This window comes from Ursus maritimus, unplaced genomic scaffold, assembly GCF_017311325.1.
Source record: "Ursus maritimus isolate PB19 unplaced genomic scaffold, ASM1731132v1 scaffold_29, whole genome shotgun sequence".
Lineage (NCBI taxonomy): Eukaryota > Metazoa > Chordata > Mammalia > Carnivora > Ursidae > Ursus > Ursus maritimus.
The window spans coordinates 33601367-33618218 of record NW_024425452.1 but is presented as its reverse complement, the minus strand read 5'-3'; the positions used below and the strand labels follow the sequence as shown (position 1 = coordinate 33618218).

General features: G+C 38.4%; 1 protein-coding gene across 1 annotated transcript in view; it reads right to left on the bottom strand.

Annotated features, from left to right (window-relative positions):
* DOP1A (DOP1 leucine zipper like protein A) overlaps positions 1 to 16852 on the bottom strand; it is a 104015-nt gene that overhangs the window by 22561 nt on the left and 64602 nt on the right. The window contains exons 14-21 of the mRNA XM_040643702.1: positions 12250 to 12877; positions 11298 to 11572; positions 9941 to 10093; positions 8009 to 8109; positions 6441 to 6700; positions 2764 to 4753; positions 1652 to 1763; positions 1357 to 1539 (exon numbers count right to left, since the gene is read on the bottom strand). Coding sequence (XP_040499636.1) covers positions 1357 to 1539; positions 1652 to 1763; positions 2764 to 4753; positions 6441 to 6700; positions 8009 to 8109; positions 9941 to 10093; positions 11298 to 11572; positions 12250 to 12877 — 3702 coding nt within the window. The remainder of the gene's footprint in view (positions 1 to 1356; positions 1540 to 1651; positions 1764 to 2763; positions 4754 to 6440; positions 6701 to 8008; positions 8110 to 9940; positions 10094 to 11297; positions 11573 to 12249; positions 12878 to 16852) is intronic.

The window sequence follows — 16852 nt, the reverse complement described above, 5'->3', positions numbered from 1 at the left end:
TTTTAACTGGGAAAGAAAAAAAAAAACAACAAAACCCTATAAAATGATAACTGCCAATCAGTCAAATGCAAGAGTCTATATGACATAATAAAAAAACACTATATATGAAGTCCAATTACATTAGTAGATTCCTTTAAAAAGGAAAGGGGGTGTTTCATATTTAAGTGAAATTATACTACGAAAAAGCATAGTTTAATCTAAACGTAAATACTTAAGTAAAATTTTAAAATAGTTTCCACTCTTTCTCTTCCCCCAATTTCAGTTGTGTTCTCCTTACTCCCAGATCTAGGTGGTCAGGCCCAACAGTAATATTAGGTAACTGAGGGGTATCAATTCAACAACTTGACATTGCATAACATGCTTCAAAAAGAATTTTCCTCTAAGTATAAAGTAGAAAATTTGGAAAATGCAAGAGTGTAAGAAAAAAATTTAAACACTCAACCATTAATCATATTATGCCGAGATAATCACTATAAACACATTAATTTCTTTTTCTGCATATAATTTTTTGTAGGATTATAAGATTCATTCAGTTACGTAACGTCCTTCTTTCACTAAAGTTTTACACATTTTCCATACACGAAGATTTCTTCAAAACCACAATTATTAGTAGAGCTAAGTAATGTAACATTAAAAGTATAATTTATTTAACTATTTCCATATTTACTGTTTAGGATCTCTCTTTTTGCCCCTACATAAGGCGATAATGATATGTATGTATCTTTGCATAATTTTGATTACCTTAGAACTCATTACTAAATAGATTACGAGGTCACAGACTACAAAACTTTTAAAGCTCTCTGTGCATACCGCTAAATTGTTTTCTAGGAGGGTTTTGCATATTAAAATGTCAGCTTAAGATGTCCTAAAGAAAAGGAATAAAATTATAATATGTATGAATGGACCTCAAAAACATTATGTCACATGAAAGAAGCCACATACAAAATACTAAATAACACATGATTTCATTTATTAAAAATGTCCAGAAAAAGCAAATGTATATGTAGAGAAAACAGATTAGTGGTTGATTAAAGTTAGTGAGGGGAAAAGGGAGTGACTGCAAATGGGCACCAGGAATTTTTGTAGTGATGGACATGTTCAAAGATTGTGGTGACAGTTTCACAACTCTGGAAATGTACTAGGAAAAAAGATCATTGTACTGTATATACTTAAAATGGGTGAATTCTGTGACAAGTCATTTCTCAATGGAACAGTTAAAATTATTGAAGAATTAATTACTCAATTCATGCAGCGTGCCATAAATACTACTCAAATTATTCACGAATTCTGAATACACTCTTTAGGAAAGTCCCTAAATAAACTCCTGAGCTCCACAGGAAATGTGAATTGTCTAACCTTTGTGGCTCCGAGATTAATAGTGGTAACAGATGCAGAGGCAGCAACAGTGATCTTCTCTGAAGAATCAGCCTGATGCAGAATGCTCCAAAGCAACGTCACGGAGGACATGATCATATGAAGGATCGAGAGGATTCCACTGCGGGCTTCAAACAAGTGTTTCTGGTCTACGTTGACCAAAAGCTTAAATCGGGGCGGGCGGGGGTAGGAACACATATCACTTACTGAGGTTGACAAATGGGTACTTATTAGATCTCGGTCTTTTCAAAGGAGTCGAATATTCACGCAGTCTTACCTGGTGATACTGAGTAGTAGGGTCCAACAAGCAGTAATGGATAATGGCTGTGATCCCTTCTAAAAGAGTAAGAATCATATCTGGTGGAATGATTGATGCCATCCACAGAGGCCTGAAATAAAATGCATTCATCTGAACACAAGTTCTGTTTAGAAAAAAAAAAAATTCATGTTTTATCAATAGTAAATGTCCAGCAGGTGCTAGGCACATAGTAGGTGCTCAATAAATATTACAGGAATAAATGATTAAGAGCATACATTAGAAGCTCTTATATCCTAATCTCTAAAATAAGTGAGTTGTACTCGAGTTCTTTTTAGCTAAGGAATTCAATACAAAATAAATACAGCCAGTAAATTTCTAGCAACTATGTAACAGCAGGCGTATCAATATTAAACGATACAGACAGTTTTCTCATATTTTACATGTAGTAGTGAAGGATATACAGGAGATAAACCGGACACTAGCCTAATTTCTGACAGACTAATTGAACATGGGGATAGAGATGGAATTCACCACTAAACTATGAAAATCAGAAACAAGAAATAAAATCAGATGGGAAAACAATTATTTTTAATTTAAAATTTTTAAAAATTTATTTGACAGGGAGAGAGCACAAGCAGGGGGTGCGGCAGGCAGAGGGAGAGGGCGAAGCAGGCTCCCCGTTAAGCAGGGAGCCTGACACAGGGTTCGATCCCAGGAGCCCGGGATCATGACCCAAGCTGAAGGCAGATGCTTAATCGACTGAGCCATCCACGTGCCCCTTAAAATTAAGTTTAGTGTGACACTGATTTCCACTTAGATAGCTGATCGGATAAAACTAGGGACACCCTTTGCTGGGCTTTGCATTACTTTCGCCAGCTCAGTCAAGAAGAACATCAAAATCAATTTCAAACAAGAAAAAAGGCCTGTTTAAATACTCCTCTCTTTCATTCTTGAATTCTTTTACTGATACTCTTTCTCAAGCTGAATTGTGTCCTTTGCGAAAAATAACATACTATTTGTAACCTACTGATAACCACTAGTTTATTGACTCAAACTGTAACTGACTTTGTGGGTAATTATGTAGTCATGATGTGAAAAATGTCAATGATAAAGTTAAAAATCCACCTTACCTACTATCGGATAATCCTGTTTCGTATTTGTACTGCTGGATCAGATTATCTAAATTTCTGCAAAGCTGCAGCGTCACCGACACCACCACCCTCTGCAGAACTTTTCCCATGTACGGCAGAGTAGACGTGATTAAACCGATCCACTGCGGGTGCATCTTACAAGCACAGTGTTGATGCAAAGCTCGTATCACTGCACAGAGGAACATGCCCTGACACGTAATTGGCTGAGCATGCAGATACTGAAGAGAGGTCATGGGCTGATGGGGACTGATGTGCTCCAGGTCAGAGACGACAAAATCAAAACCTGTTTCGTTCTCTTCGGGGATAGTCATTACCCGGTGTTCTAGAACAATGAGCCTCTGAAGCACTTTAAGAAGCTGTGACTGGAGCGTGCTGCCATTGTCAAATTCATCCTCTGAGAAATTGATCAGGCTGTCTTCTGAGAAACCCTCTTCCACGGCAACCATATTCTTACCCGCCACTTTCTCACTGTGCCACTTCTGTGCGCTAAAGATAGACGACAGCAGGCAGTGGAGAATCACTCTCTGCACTTTGCACTTGGATAACATATCAGAGATAAAACTCGGGAAACCCTTTGCTGAGCTTTCTATGACTTTTGCCAGCTCAGTAAAGAGGAGCGTCAGAATCTCTATGCTCATCATCTGCATGTTTCGGTTGCCTACTAAGTCCTGTGCAGTGACCTTGACGTGAGTTGGGTAATGGCTACGCATGTAATACAAGCAGAGGGAAATAAGGATTTCTATGTACATAGAACTCCGGAAGTTATGATTTGAGTCTACTGGAATGTGACTATAAAAGTCTTTGCCCATAACAGAAATCCGGTGTCTGGCCAAGAGATTCTGAAGCAGAGACAACTGAGGGGTATATGCGTTATTTACACTAGTGGTGGAAATGGCATTTACAAAAGTAACAGGGTTAGTTTTTAAGATGGCTTTGATGGCGGAGAAAGCATAGAGGGTCCTCGAGGAATCATACAACTGGAGATACAGAAGCACATGCTGGTACAGCGGATGGATGTTGAAGTTGGGAGATTTCCGGGACCCCGGAGAACCCATATCACTCTCAATTTCAGAAATTTCTCCCTCTCCGCAGCTGTACCAGTTCTCTAAATCCAGGCCATCACTGAAGAACACACTGGTTTGTTTGAGTTTTTCATTTGAAGTTTTTTTCTTGTCCTCATCCTTTTTTCTGGCAAGTTTTACTTTAGGTTTTGCTCCTGGCTGTTTACCGGACTCCTTAACAATGGTTTCTTTCTCGGAGACTTTTTCTGGTAATTTTTCTTTGAAGCTGAACTGGATGCTGCTGTGACTCCTCTGTCTAGACTTGGTCTCCCCGGAAGCAGCGGGAGAGTCCTGCGGAGGCTGTGTGGTTCCGGAAATACAAGGCGAGGAGCTGTTCCTGGAGATCCCGTTGGCCACGCACTCATGGCCCCCCTCGGCGGACACACACAGAAACGGAGAGCTGTCGTTACTCAGCAAAGCGCTCTGGCCCCGCCGAGCGGACGGCTCGTCTGCTGGGAGCGGCTCCTCGCCTGGGCCGGCGTCACCGTGCTGCGGGGGCATGGCTTCCATTTCTAACTGGGGTGTGACCGACGCAGATTCTGCTTCAAGGCCACTTACAACTTTACAGATCAGGTCAAACACTACCCGCTGAACATCATCATCCGGGGAGCTCGCGCTGGGCAGCGGGGAATCTTCGTGGGCGTTCACATTTTCAGGATCGACTTCGTAGCTCACGTTGTCCCCCGCAGAGGACTGTGAGCAACCGGAGTCAGAACTCTGAAGCACTTCCATCTGCTGGTCTGGAAGATCAAAATCAGATACGACCATTGGAATCGTCTCACTGCTGGTACTCAGAAGGGAAAGTCTGTCGCTCAGCGGATTGACAGTGAGACTGAAGTTCTCTATTTCGTCCATGGTAAGCGGCTTCTCACCATTCCCTTTGGGTGCAATGAGTTGTACTTGGCTTACTGGCATTATGAGGACAGCAAAGAAGGAAAAATAGAAAACGTATTGAAATAATTGAAATGGCAGATTGAAGTCAAGATTTTTAATCGTTAGCTTCATCACCTTATACTTGCCTACTAAATTTATATTTTAATTTATTACTATTTTAGACCCTTTAAGTTAGAAAATTATGTAGAGGACTATTAACTAGAATTTAGTAAAGACAATTCAATAAGAGAAAGCCTATTATTTCAATTGAATTAAACAGAACAACACATTTAAAACAGATACAATATAAAAACTTGCCCTTATCCCCAAATAAGGTATCTTTTGTACTGCAGTTCAAAATTTTAGTTTTTTTCCCTCCCTGTGTGATACTTCCCTTTAGCTATGCTATTTCTAAGAATTCAAGTAGTCTGGTAGATCATACGTATATATGTATGTATATATACTTATGTATACATACGTATATATATAGTAGTTCCTTGATTTCAGTAACGTTCAACATCTATGAATTACCTAGTAAGTAAGGCCCTAAACCTGGAGACAACGGCGGTGAGAGAGGAAAAGACATCACTGCCTTCTACAGAGTCTGAACTAGGTAGGGGTCACAAACACATGCATCCATTTCTGTACTTCCCGAGGGGCATACTAGGCTGACGGCAGTCTTTTAGAAAGAGCAGCAGGCCAGTTCCATATGAGTAGTACCGAGCAAACGCTATAAAACAGGGAAAGCATCATGACCCCACAGGTAAGGAGGCTGATGTCAAGACAAGGCGAGAATTCCGCAGACAGGCAGGAACCACAGCGGGTGAAACGCTAACACAAAGAAATTGGGGCACTAAGCAGGGTAGAGCACGCTCTGAGAAGACTCAGGGGATGCAGTGGAAAGGAAGGCAGAGAAGGGAAAGAAGCCGCCGTAGAAACACACTGAAGATCAAGTAGGTGCACACCGGCTCGGTGGCAACTTCGTCACTTAGCAGCCATGGGACTGTGGGGAAGCCACAGCCCCTCAGCAGCAGCTCCCTGCTCCGGGAAATGGCCTTTTTATTACTGACCCCACAGGGTTATTTGTCAAGATACAAATGCGATATGTGAGCATCTTTGGACTCTGAAGTATAATAAACTAACCTAATCTATGGGGCCATTATTACTGTATTAGAGATGGCATCACGTGACAGCGTGTCAAGTGTGGACTTCTAGGAATAATAGTGAATTTGTACCAAGCACTTGCGATATGCCAGTCTGCCCGACACATGTGATAAAGAGATGACATCTGAGGTTCACAATGAAGCCTGGAAAGGTGGGCGCTACTATTCCCATTTCACAGAGAAAGAAAATGACTCATGAAATCCAAATGTGCACTACAAGCTTACTGTACATTCCGGGTGAAATACCTCCACAGCCTTGCAGGACCAAAATCGCCAGTTAAACTCCACAGGTATTTTCCTCAAAACTGAGGACTGTCTTTGCCCAGGGCTGTGTTGACTCCTCCTCTGAATCAACTGACAAGAGAGATCCCAGTCCTCTAAGGTACTGCCGAAGTACATTCTGACATGGCCCACAGGAGCACCGCCAGGGCATGCGGAGGGGAGAAAGTAAGCCCATGGAGAACACCTCACTGTTGCCCATCACCGCCGTGTTCACCTCTCACTTTATTTTTATAACTTAATTCTAAATAAAGCTGTTCCACTTCCATGGGATATTCACCATTGCTGCAGGCAAAATTCTGCATGAAATGCTTGTCACTCTCTTCTCCGGGATAATAGGGAGCCTTATTCCAATAGCGTTCTGCTTGTACACGCTGCACTGAAACCCTCTGAGTTTTGGGATGAAGCAGGAGCAGTAGCAATGGTTCTAAAACTCTTGCAATATCATGTCTTTGTAGCACTTGGTTCAGCCAGGCTTGTCCCACGGAGCTGGTAGAACCATCGAGGCTGTTCAGGCTATCTAACATGATGAACAGTGACCTATAATAAACACCAACAGTTAAAGAACAAAACACCTACCTGAATTGTAGCACTCTAGTTTTATTAAATCAATATTATAAGTTTTGTTATTTTGAATTAACTTTTTTAAAAGTAGTCCTACTTCAGGATAACTGCTGACCATAGCATTTTAATAATCTTAATCTCTATAGTCTCAGTAGATATGAAAAAGGAGAAAATCATCTGCTTTTTTAAAATTTCACAAGCATATATTACTTTCATGAGATAAATTAACTGAAGAATAGGGAGGAAAAAAACCCCTTAGTCTTGTTTCAGCACCATATTCCTGTTCATGTCACCAAATACGGAACTCCCTGCAAGTCAGCACTGCTCCTATGTTCTTCTGCAGCCAATCTCTTTAGAGTCAAACCTATGAGCTTAATTCAAGGACAGACCTGTGAAAGGTATAGAGGTGTGGTTTGGAATCAGAAAACCCAAGATTCAAATGTGGGCCATCCACTCGACCTCATGTGTGGTTTTGGGCAAGCGACTTAATTTCTCTGGTCCTTCAGTGCCTCATTTGTGTAATGAGAAAAGGCAGGCATCAGATGAGAGACGGTATTTGTAAAGTACCTAGGCCAAGGGCCTAGTTCGTTGTACTGGTTCAATAGCAGATAATTTAAAAACGATGCTGCTGCTGAAAAGGTGATGTCCAGCAGAGCACACACCTGGTCCTGAGCTGGGGCTATAAGCATAGTCAGATCGTGGGCCGCCTCTAGGAGAGCTGCGGGTGAGACTGCTATTATCCTGCCAACATCCGAACCACCGTGTAACAGCATCTCCTTGGAAGTTAGTGCAAATCGCACATCTGGGGGATAAGTCTCTTAAGTGGTCTAGACAAGTAGCGAAACCACTCTCAGGCAGCTACCGGTTCTCTGAATCCACACAAGTGGTCCGTCAGTATTTTAGCTATAAATTTATTAGGTCCAGTTCGGGCAGAAGATTGAAAATAACTGTTGGAGAAAGTTACATAATCTACTGTTTAAATGAAACTTCACTGTGAATAGAGACTCAAAAAGGCTGTATTCACTGCTGTATCCCCGTTACCTAGAATGGTGCCTGGCACACAATAGGGTCTTGATGAATTGTCATCTAGTGAAAGAAAGGGGCTCTGAGTGCTTCAATGCCATGCATTTTAACATAGCTTAGATTAAAAAAATAATAATTTACAGGTTTTCTTTACAAAATCTGTAAACTGTTATTTTCTACCCCTGCCACACTAGCCAGAGGATTCAAGAAAAAAGACATTGAGATACGTGACTGTAAATCCGAATATCAAACGCAACCAACCTGTCAAAAGAACGTGCAAAAGATGATGACTTATTTATATGGAGATCCCTTGTGAGATGCCAAAGCACCGCGAACTTCGCATGCGCTTCCATCCTTATTTTCTGAGGAGGAAGATGGGAGATTAAATTGTTTTATTCTCCCTTGGAGACATTAAGGGATTTTAATAAACCAAAACAGCAATTTAAGAGGCAGTATTAGGTTCAATGTTCACGGTACTCCACACACAACCAACTATTTTTATGAAAGCAGAAATGTAAAACAGACTTAAACATATACAGAAATATTAAACCTGAAGGATCATCTCATGCTACCTCATAAATCATTAATATTTAGACTAGGTAACCAGTTTTCTAGATTACAGGGGATAGAAAGAAGCACATGTTACGATGTCTTCAGTAGAGGAAGCACTTTCCCTCTTAATATAAATACTTAGTAGTCAAAATTTATTTCATTACACAATTTACTTTTGCTCCCAGAAATTATATATTGGTCTCAAATGAATTTGTCATTACTTATAAAGCTGGTTTATTAGATTCAAAAATTTAAACAACTAAAAAATTATTTCCGTAAGAAATAATTACATCACTTTGAGATTATCTTGAAAACATTAAGCATTATGGTAGTAATGGTCAGAACAATGGAAAAATACATTATTCAGAAAGACCAGCATTTGGTGTTAGATAATGAACATGAATTAATATAAATCAGGTAGGAACTGTGACGTTATCAAGATCTTTATAGTCTTCCTCTAGCATATGTGGAATCCTTCAAGGAAAAGCCTCGCCAAATCAGGGACCGAAACTGTCTAAACAGCTTCTGATCAGTCAGAGGAGTGCTTTTTTTTCCTGAGGCCAAATAAATGCTTTTCCTATGAAGCCTGTATCTGTACATCGACCAATACAAACATGTTAAAAAAAAAAAGTATTTTAATTTTTTTCATGGATGTAGAATACCTTTATTCAGAACTTAGTATTTCTTTAAAAATAAAACATTACACAAGTAAACAGGTATATAATTTGTCCTAGATTTATACTTAATGTAAACAAATGAAACTAAATGCAAGGCTTTATTAAACATTTTATTCCTAAACAATTTTCAAAGAATGTGCTAAAGTAGAAACAGAATTTTAATAGAATAAACTTTTTATTCCTCTCATTTATTCCTTCATTAGCCCCTTCCCTCCTTACTAAAAGCTTCATTTACTCAACACAATGCCTTTTTTCAAACTCACTAGCATTTAGAGTTGTTAAAAATTAGGGTGATGCACCTCTAAAAGCTGTTTGATAAAATCCTGGGTTGATGGTACACAGCAGGCACGAGAAGACCGTACACTTCACTGAACTGCCCTGAAGAGGTCAACCAGAACAACAATTCCGGCTGCTTCTTAGGAGCACCCAGAACTCCATCACTTTTACTCTTACTGACCTCTGGATCGCTCCATATACATTAGGATACAAAATCCTTATTTTGGCTATTTATTATAATGCAAATAATATCTCACATATTAGCATTCCTTAGCTTATAAATGTAACTTGACACACACATCATTTCATTTCACATGCATCTGTTAATGTATCCAACTTCCATAACCAAGGCCACTACTTTCTATTTAAATGATCCAAGAACTTGGACCAGCAACAACTTTAATCATTGCTACCCACAACTTGTGTCCTGAATCAAGAAATAAACCCAGAATCTGATTGTGGGTTACCTGATTTTTCATATTACTGATGCTGTTGTAAAGAAGAACTTTCTTCCAAAAAGGACAGAACAAATTTGTTTTAAAGATATGAAGATCACTCTGGATGAATTTATGTAATCTCTAATCAAATACTAGCTACAATAATTTTCCTAGAGTTTCTTTAATTTACCTTTTGGTATAATGGGAGTGGGTAGGTGGGGGTGGGACAAGATAAAAAGAAAAGAATTTACCTTATCTTTATGGGTTAGCTGCTGACTTATAACATCCTCACAGATGCTAGAAGAAGGAACCAAGTTATGTAATTGATAAAACAGTTCCACACTTTTCTGGTGGTGCTGAGGTGTCCTATCTCCCAGCTGATCCCACAATGTTAAAGCTACATGCTACAGAAAAAGATGTAAAAGTGACAGTGTTACGAAACCACAAATTAAACCTTCTTTAACAAACATTTCCTGTTAGGTACAATAAGCCTCTGGATGCCAGACCTCGAAGGCCTTTAATATCCATTATGCCATTAGGATGAGATTTAAAAGTGTAGCTTTCCATGTGCTCACTTTTTGGTCATAAAGGTCATTAGAACCTCTTATGACAGACCTTTAAGGATTGATTATTTTTATTTTTTTAAGGCCCCTCCCTAATGATATTTGATGTTTAAAACAACTTTCTGCAGGGCCCAGAGAAGACCCTATTTCACTATTTTAGTGCCATTTAGTAAAGTGTTGCTAGAACACATTATCCTTAACAGGATACAAACCCTACACTGCATTTAATATTTATGACTGTATGTTACAAAATGAAATATAATTCATAGTCCAAATATCCAAATTATGTAAGATATACAAACTAGGTTGTACGTATTTCAGAGTTCCATGTGTTAACAGCCACTTCATGAGCCACGATAGCATTAATAACAAATGTAATCATTTTTAGGGTTTACCACCACAACACTGTTATAGAAACCAACTCTGATCTAGCAGGAGAAACGATCTGGTGGGACACGACTTGAAATGAGATAAAATTAAGAATTTTTTTTATATATAAAGAATCTACCTATTTAAGACGTAATATAATCCGATATACTTGATGTTCTTTCTACGTAGAGGATATCATCTGTACTGCTGTGACAGAAATAAACAACTGCTTTCTTCCCCCCAAATGGCATCATATACCACAGATGATGATCAGACAATACAGAGTCAGAAAAACTTTTCCTGGGAATTTTGTAGAGCTGAGATTGTACTCTGTGAAAAGCAAAAGTGTCGTAACCACATCATGTGGAAATAAGTTTTACTCTGTAAATGATCTTAGCTCCTTTTTAGCTGAAATTATTCCCTCTGTGGCTTTAGAGCCCGAATACTTGCCTTCCCTAACTTTATCCTCATCTCCTCTCATCCTTATGTTCTTCCCTCTCACAAAACTGGGGGCAAGATTGGCAAAGCAGTACAGATTAAGTGTGGTATCTATCTTTTTCTATACATTATAATATGAAGAGGTATTCACTGAAGCCTGATTATCATCTTTAAGATCTCTGCTAAGCAAATTAGGTCAAGTACCATCTTAGTCATGGATGTACTTCTTAGAATTTACCTTGAAAAATTCAGTCTTCTCAGCTATGTATCTCAGATTGCCCGGAGTGAGGGGAGGTCTAATAACCACTGCTACCCTTCCCTGGTTTGGACTTAAGGGCTGGGCAGGCTCCACGCCGTTGATGTTTTCCCCGGCGACCATGGCCACAGACTGCGTAAGTCCCACCAGGTCCATGACTAATGAAATAGCAACACTCTGCACACTGAAATCACTTGCGTGACTGCAAGCACTCATCAGAGTCTGAAGCCACAGCGGAGGCTGCACGTGCTCGCAATCTGAAACAGAAGACGGAAGCCAACACGGTTCATCACGCTAAACCTTTCACATGGACTCTAAATTTCAGGTTTATTTAAAAAAAAAAAAAAAAATCAAAGCACCTCTTCTTACTACCTTTAGGCCTTGACCTGTTAATAAATCCATGGTTTCTCACCTAGACTGGAGCTTTAAGAAAATAAAGCAGCAACAAGAATTTCATACACTTTTTTAGTATGTACTTTTCTTAGGCCAAGTCATAAACCTATTTCCTTGTCCTGAAAAATAGTATATTAATCAAACATTATGTAGCACTCATAGCACTCACTGCACTATGCGTGTGCATATATAAAACTTAAATAATGGTAAACATATATGATACTAGTCTTAAGAAAGGAAACCAATGGATCTAAAAGTTACATTACTTTTCTCCAGAGAAAGGAGTTAATGTCCTTAACTTTTACTCATCTGCAAGCAAACTGTGAAACACATCAAAATCACAACATTTTCCAATATATCAATATGTATCTCCCCATAAAGATAGTGTATCATTTTTTAAAAAATCTACAAATTAAATAACACTTTAAAAAATGAACTGGCTAAAAAAAGTCCCAGTTTTAATATTTGAGTGCTCCTTAAAAAAAAAAAAAAGCGTGCCATAAAAAATATTTAAATTTAAATAAAACCAAGACGACCTTACCAGTCTCTGATTTTTCAGAATGTAAGTCTGAGGTATGGTTCCCCTCAGCAATGTAAACTGGGAAACTGGAGCACTCCAGGAAGAGCTGACAGGCAGAAAGGAAGGCAGAGAGGTATTCTTTTGAAGTCTTTTGTTTACTTATGTTTCTCTCTTTTACATCTCCATGCGAATCTCTGTCCCATTTTGGAGTCTCTCCTTGCTCTTGCTCTCGACTGAGGTCCCCCGGATGCTCTGCAGCCAAAGCCTGAGAAAAAGTGTTAGCCTGAATGATGTAGAGGTTGATAAGTCTGGTGAGGAACTGCTGGACATACTCCAAGCAGCACTGCATTGCAGTTTTTTGGGCTGTCTTCCCACTTCGGGGTGCTGTCCCCTGAGTGACTGTGGAAGGCGGCTGGATGATGGTCTCTTCAGATCCCACAGTGGAGGCCGTTTCTGTCTCGGAGGATGTGCTACCGATGGGGATGGCAGCTGTCCCCTGCCCCTCACTCAGGTCTCTGTCAATGTCATCACTTCGGTCTGCCTGATACTGTATAAATTCAGTGAACCCGCTCTCTGATGATCGACTGCTTGGGGGATTTTCTCCATCTTCAAACACTTCAGTAGGATTTTCAAGAGAAACTGATGATACCTGATAGACATTAAAAAGAGCAAAGGCTAAGTGGTTGAGTGTGTATGTGAGAAATTAAAAATTAGAAATGGCCATGTTCTGAGAGAAGTCAATTTGGATGCGATGATTTACTGAATCTTAGAATAGTTTCTACCACTGATTCATGTGTCTATGATAATCAACAGGAAATACTGGTATGGTCTAATGTATATATTAATATAAACTCATTCGCTAAGTATTATTCACTACATGTATAGCTTAAGGCTGGGTTCTTGAGGGCAAAATATGTGTATGCACAAATCTCTAGCATCCATATGCATGTTTTCAAATGACTGACAATTTATTCAATCTACTTCATGAAATCACTTTCCTAATGTCTAAACAATGCAAGGAATGAGAAATTTTAAAAAATAGAAATAAATTCTAATAGGTCATCCGTTCAGAACCCACAAATGTGAAATTTCTGTTACTTTTTAAACAGAAAGTTTACTATTTGAATATTAAAATACTATTTAAATGTGTGCCATTAATCTTACATTCTTTCAATAGTTACCGAACCCACGTTATGTGCCAGATGCCACATTAGGTACTAGGAATAAAAGGAATAGTCTGTAATCCGAAGGAGAAAATAGGAAGACAATTACAGTATTAACGAAAGACGGACCAGCCTCTGGAGTAGAGCTCGGATGCACTAACCATCCCCTTCCCAAGGACCGGAGGAGAACAATCACCAAGCGTGATTTATGACTTAGTTTAAGGAAACAAAAGTTGTACATATCATGAATTGCTTGGGGACCGTGCCAGAGTGTAAGCTGAATTTGAATAAGAGCGCTTCTTAGTAACTATAAAGTGATCTTACTGAAGACTACTGAAGATACAAACGAAATGTTCTCCTGCTATGAAGCAGGGCCTCACCCAGTGTTCCTTGCTTCAGTGAATGACACCACCATTCATCAAATCAGAAGACAGAAACCTAGGGGTGATTCTTGGGATCTTCTCCACCTTTCCTTCATACTTGCCCTACACCCACTCCAGAAGAGCAAGCAGTGAATGGGACTGGCCATGAGTCAGCTAAGGTTCTGCCACTTACTAGCTTGGCAAGTTATTTAACCTCAGTCTTCTGATAAATATATTGAGAGAACAATAGTTTCTAAATTTTACAGTTGCTGTGAGGATTAAGACAGCACATGGCCTAGTGCCTGCCAGTTAGTAAGCTCTCAATAAATGCTAGTGATCACTCATAACCCTTACCAATCTGTTACTAGGGTTTACTGATCGCTTTCTCTTAAATATATGGCTAATCCATTTATTTCTCTGTCCTCAGGCCCCCATCCTGTTAGCATGTTACCACCAGCTCTCACCTACTCTACTGCAGGTCTCTCCACATCCACGTTCTGAGATCATGCTGCACACTGTGAAGTAATTTATCTATTACACAAATCATGTTATGTCACTTGCCTTTTAACCCTTCAGGGACTTCCCACTACTTCTAAAATAAAGAATAAAAGCCCCGGTATGGTGAAAGGCTCTGTACACCCTGGCCCCTGCCTGTCTCAAGACTGCATCTCTCCCTTGCTGTGTGCACAGCATTTCTTTCTGCCGAAGAGCCTTTGGGAATGCTTCTTCCTTTATCAAGTGCTCTCTTTTTTCTACCCCATATCTCTAGGGCTTCACTCAATCCTTCCTTAAGAAAGTCTTCCTTACACCCACAATCCAGGTCAAATCACCGCATTTTCCATATTCCTACCACTCTGTATTTTCCTTCATGTGTTCATCACGACCATAATTATATGTGCAATTATTTGTTTAATGTGTGTCTCTCAACTAGCAAAAACGGGTCAGGAAGGCAGGGACTGTGCTATTTCATCACTGAACACAGAGTGGGTACCGGATAAAAAGAGGCTGTTTTCTGAGTTTCAAAGGTAAGCACACTGAGGGGCTCAGGAAGTTAAAAACGAAACTTGCCCAAGGTTACATAGCAAATAAGGTCAGTAGTTAATAGCTTAGCTTAGGTGATCGTAAACTTCACGATGTTTTTACCATAGCCTATCGCTGTAACAACTTTTCACATTATAATGCCAGAGTTCAGAGGCAGCTATCAGAATTGAACTGCTGAGATTTCTACTTTGAAAGGTTAAAAACCATCTAAAACCTTGTATTAATACCTTTTCAAAAAGAAGTCTCATCTAAATGGTAAAACTGTCATTAGCTTATTATCGTAAAGTTATTTCTGTATTAATCTTTTTCATACAAGGATCATAAAACACATGGACATTACATTAACAGAATTCGAGCTATAAATTCAGTTAAACACGTATACATTTATTTGTATGGTCTGTATTATATAACTGTGCTTCAGATTATTTTATAATAAAGCGTCTTTCTGAAAATTTGAAAGAAATGACATGTTTTGGACATTTGGGTATAGATACCCAATACACTGATTTTATAAAAACGCACTAAATTAGAGTCGCAAGTTTTTTTAAAGAATCATTCCTTTCCTTATACTTTTAAAAAAAGGAATAATGAAAATACTCTCAGATTTCAAATATGATAAATTTCAGACATTTCAGTGAAGATAATACCATTGTGCTGAGGTAAAAAAAGGAAAGAACATATATGGCCTGAGAATACAGAAGAAAACCAAAGACAGGGAAAAGCACATTCTCTGGTTAATGCACCATTATGTTAAAAAAAAGTGTTATTTAGTTTCCTTCATTTAATACAAATGGATGTTCCCATTTACCTTAACCTGTAACCACCAATAAGTGTTTCCAGATGATTTATTTCTACATAATAAATATTCACATATTTGAATATGCTATTGGGAGAATGCTGAGATCCTCCCCCTACTGAAACTAATCTCATTAAAAAAACAACAAAAAACAAAGCAGTTAATACCTATTTTAGTTTTATTTCTAAGAAGATCCTATAGGCATAAATTAAGGAAACAGAACAAAATGAATTCTACAACAGAATCAGTATATGTATCACATATAAACAGTAAGCAGGTAGGAAGGAAAATAAGAGACGGATTTTAGTTTATGTAGGATAATCCTAGGATATATTTAAATTGATTGTGGGTCACGTTCATTTCATACACAAAAAGCAATATATTTAAAAGGTCCAATAACAAAGTTTTAGGACTAATACTTGATGGGAAAGGTTGTATTAGACTATCCTGATAAAATATTTTGCCTGGCTGGAAAAAAAAAAGCAATGGAAAAAAAAAAGGGCAACTATACAAACCCAAACCCAGAACTAAGATAATGAACCCCGGATATCAGAAACTTTTAAATCTTTGTTTTAAAACAGAACCACTGTGCCCAAGTTCAACGGAACTACATACATGGTTTGTTGCACAGGTGCATCACAGGTGTTTTAAGTATGACATTATGGCCATTAAAATCATCATAATTCTATTCAACGTCACAAAGCTAGCACTAAGAATCTGGAAGACTGAATAGAGCAAAAAGTTTCTGGATTTCGAGAAGAGCACATCAACAATTTAGTGTATCTATAAAAAGGACCAGTAAAGTTTAGACTGTAAACCTGCCGTCCAATATGGTGGCTACTACGCACATGTGACTACTGAGCTTGTCAGACATAGCTGATCTGACAAAGGAACTTTTTTTCATTTAATTTAAAACTCAAAAAGTAATACTTAATTTAGTTATAAAATTTTTAAATATGTTTAGAACTTGGATATATAAATCTAATTTTTCAAATGTATACTTTATAAAATTAAATACAGATCAAATATTTCTGATAAAAATTTTGCACTTCAATGCTGTAAGTATAAAACATATGCTGGAATTTTGAAGACTTAGTACAAAAAAGAATGTAAAATAATTTTTAAAATATTACATCGATTTTACATTGTCATTATGTTGAAATAATATATTAGCTATACTGAGCTAAATAAAATATAATTAAGATTATTTTCACCTGCTTCTATTTTTTTAATGTGGCTACCAGAAAGTTAAAAATTACATA